Source organism: Myotis daubentonii, chromosome X (assembly GCF_963259705.1).
Source record: "Myotis daubentonii chromosome X, mMyoDau2.1, whole genome shotgun sequence".
NCBI classification, from domain to species: Eukaryota; Metazoa; Chordata; class Mammalia; order Chiroptera; family Vespertilionidae; genus Myotis; species Myotis daubentonii.
Genome location: NC_081861.1, coordinates 121,166,609 through 121,169,404, shown reverse-complemented (window position 1 = coordinate 121,169,404; position 2,796 = coordinate 121,166,609). Strand labels below are relative to the sequence as shown.

The following is a 2,796-nucleotide window of genomic DNA, read 5'->3' as shown; positions in this document are numbered from 1 at the left end:
TTCAATACATTTTTTTATCACAACTATTTGCCACTCATTTCTGTCACATTTCTAAGGAAATACATTTCTAATGCCATGTTGTCTTGTTCCAGATCACTATGTAAGATGGAAGGTTACTCCATTTCTTCAGTAAAAAGCAAAACTCTTACTTAAGCCTCATAAACAACGTTAAATCCACAACCAATATCATTTGTGCATTTAGATTCTGACGCTAGTTACACTTGTTTTAAAGAACAGCATTTGAAAACAGCAACAATCGGTAAAGCAATCGTTTAATAACAGAACAGGAGCACAGATATGATGTGCAATGCGTTTCCCCCAGCACCCCTCACCCCCCTCCCACCACCTCAAGCCAGAGTGAGGGAAGTGCTTCAGATCTCAATACATGTGGGGGTTGTTGAAAGGGGTGCCGGAAAGATCACAGGCCGGAGAGGCAGCGCGAATCACCGCCTCGAATCTTTGGCGGGATCTCTCCAGCTCATCCTCCAGGGCTTCTTCGTACCAGTGTGGGAAGGCGCTGGGCTGGGTACCGTGCAGCTTGGCTAAGAACTCCAGCACTTCCATCTTGCTGGTCTCCGCATAGGCTTGAGGGCCCCACAGGAACTCGTGGCTCGGGGGATCACTGTGGGGCACCTGGCGGTACTCCAGGTAGCCTTCTTTCACCAGATCTTCTGTGATGAGCTTCATGGGGTCCCCGTGGAGGCTGTGCTCTTTTCCAGCGTGGATGCCCATCGCATTGAGGACATCCCAGATCTCTTCCTCGGGGGCGCGGTTGCCCTTCATGAAGATCACACAGAGGACGGTCATCAGGAGGCCCTTCTTGGGCAGGATCTGCCCGTGCAGACTGCTATCCCCGCTGTGGTGCAGCTTGCTGACCAGGACGTAGCCGTGCCCGGCCGGGTCGGCTTCCTTCACATCAATGCCGAAGGCCAGCACCATCAGCTCCGAGGCTCTCTTGAGGATCTCCTGGAAGTAGGACTTGTGCTTCCTGACGACATGCTTCATCATGTCTTCCTTGGTGATGGGCTGCTTCATGTTATACTTGCGCAGCATGAACTGTGCCAGCAGCATCGCCTTCTGGTCTAGAGGGCTCCTGCGGGATTCATCAGACCGCGACTCTGCCTGGCAGGCACCTTCCTGGGAGGCACCTTCCTGGGAGCCACCTGCCTGGGCGGCACCTGCCTGGCAGGCACCTGCCTGGGCGGCACCTGCACTTTCCTCACTTTGGCTCTCGCTTTGGCTCTCGCTTTGGCTCTCGGTGCTGGTGGTAGTGGTATCAAAACATGGCCACGCGATTCTTGCCTTGCGGGGAGAGCTAATGGCTGCTGCGGCTCCCTGAGGCTCCTGGGACAGCGCAGGCTCAGGGCTGCCCAGGGAAGAAACCTCAGACGAAGAGGAGGAGGACTCATCCCCCTCCTCTGCAGAGGTATGAGCACTCAGGACTCTCTCAGACTCCAGCTGGGCCTGTCGGCGTCTCTCTCGGGCGCGGTGCTTACTCTTCTTCCCCCGAGGCATGATGACACTGGCCAGGGGCAGCGGGCACCTGTGTGGCAGGAGAGGAGGTGATGTGGGCCCCTGGAGGAGGGAGAGTAAGATGGCGTGTGCACCCTCAGCAGGGACATAGCACCTGGACCTTAACCCCAGCCATGTCTGCAGGGTCTGAGGGCAGTGATCCAGGCACCCACAGGGCTCCTGCTCCGCCCTACGACCCTGCAGAGGAAGTGAGGGTGCACCTTGGGCTGAGAGCAGGGCTCCGCGGGTCCCCTGTGTTCTGAGGTGGAGGATCCTCTCCTTCACAGGATCATCCTGTGGACCCACTGTTGGCAGGGCCCGGCCTCCTCCCCTCTCCACTGTGAACTAAACTCCATACCCCAATGGCCTTACCCCTGTGAGGCCTGGGGGAAGTGAGGGAGAGCCCTATCTCATCATCCTGCTGGGGATGGGCTTCTAGAGTTATATCAGGAGCAGTGTCTTATGGGATCTCTTTGTCCTAAGTAATTATTAGGGTTTTCTGTCCTAACTCCTGTGGCCACCCCATTTGACCAAGATCGCCCACCCCCATGAGACCAAGAACCCCCATCTCCATTAGACGAAAACCCCCGACCCCCATTAGACCAAGAGCCCCCACCCCCATGAGACCAAGACTCCCCATCCCCATGAGACCAAGAACCCCCACCTTCATTAGATCAAGAACCCCCTACCCGCATTAGACCAAGACCCCCATTAGAAAAAGACCCCTGACCGCTATTAGACCAAGACCCCCCAACACCTGAGACCGAGAACCCCCACGCCTATTAGACCAAGACCCTACCCCCATGCCCCCACCACCCCGAAACCCCCATTAGACCAAGACTCCACCCCCAAACCTCTCCTCCACATCCATTAGACCAAGACTCCACCCTCAATCCCCCTAACCCCCTAACCCCCATTAGACCAAGACCTCCCCACCCCCACCCCCTAAGCACCTACCATCTCACCCCATTAGACCAAGACCCCACCTGACACCCCAAATCACACCATGACCCCCAACCCCCATTATACCAAGACCCCACACCAATTAGATCAAGACTCCAACCCCTACTCCCATTAGACCAACACTTCCCAACACCCCCACCACCCCCCAACCCCTATTAGACCAAGACTCCAGCCCCCACCCCTCACGACCCCACAACTCCCATTATCCAAGACTTCACTCCAAACCCCCTGACCAACACCCAACCCCCATTAGACCAAGACCCCACCCCCACCTCCACCCCTATTAGACCAAGACCACACCCCCAACCCCTATGACCCAAC

At 56.3% G+C, this 2,796-nt stretch overlaps 1 protein-coding gene across 1 annotated transcript; it reads right to left on the bottom strand.

Moving 5' to 3' along the window:
* Positions 1 to 378: 378 nt before the first annotated feature.
* Positions 379 to 1,515, bottom strand: LOC132224498 (melanoma-associated antigen B10-like). Its single transcript, XM_059679710.1, has 2 exons — positions 1,194 to 1,515; positions 379 to 1,118 (listed from the first exon to the last, which is right to left on the bottom strand). The coding sequence occupies exons 1-2, from the start codon at positions 1,513 to 1,515 to the stop codon at positions 379 to 381; spliced, it is 1,062 nt and encodes a 353-aa protein (XP_059535693.1).
* Positions 1,516 to 2,796: the final 1,281 nt, after the last annotated feature.

What these genes read in the sequence shown, in the direction of transcription:
- LOC132224498 (XM_059679710.1), bottom strand. Translation starts at nt 1,515, where the DNA reads ATGCCTCGGGGGAAGAAGAGTAAGCACCGCGCCCGAGAGAGACGCCGA. An exon ending in TGCAGGTGCCGCCCAGGCAG is followed by an intron (nt 1,119 to 1,193) that starts GTGCCTGCCAGG and finishes CCTGCCAGGCAG; the next exon opens with AGTCGCGGTCTGATGAATCC.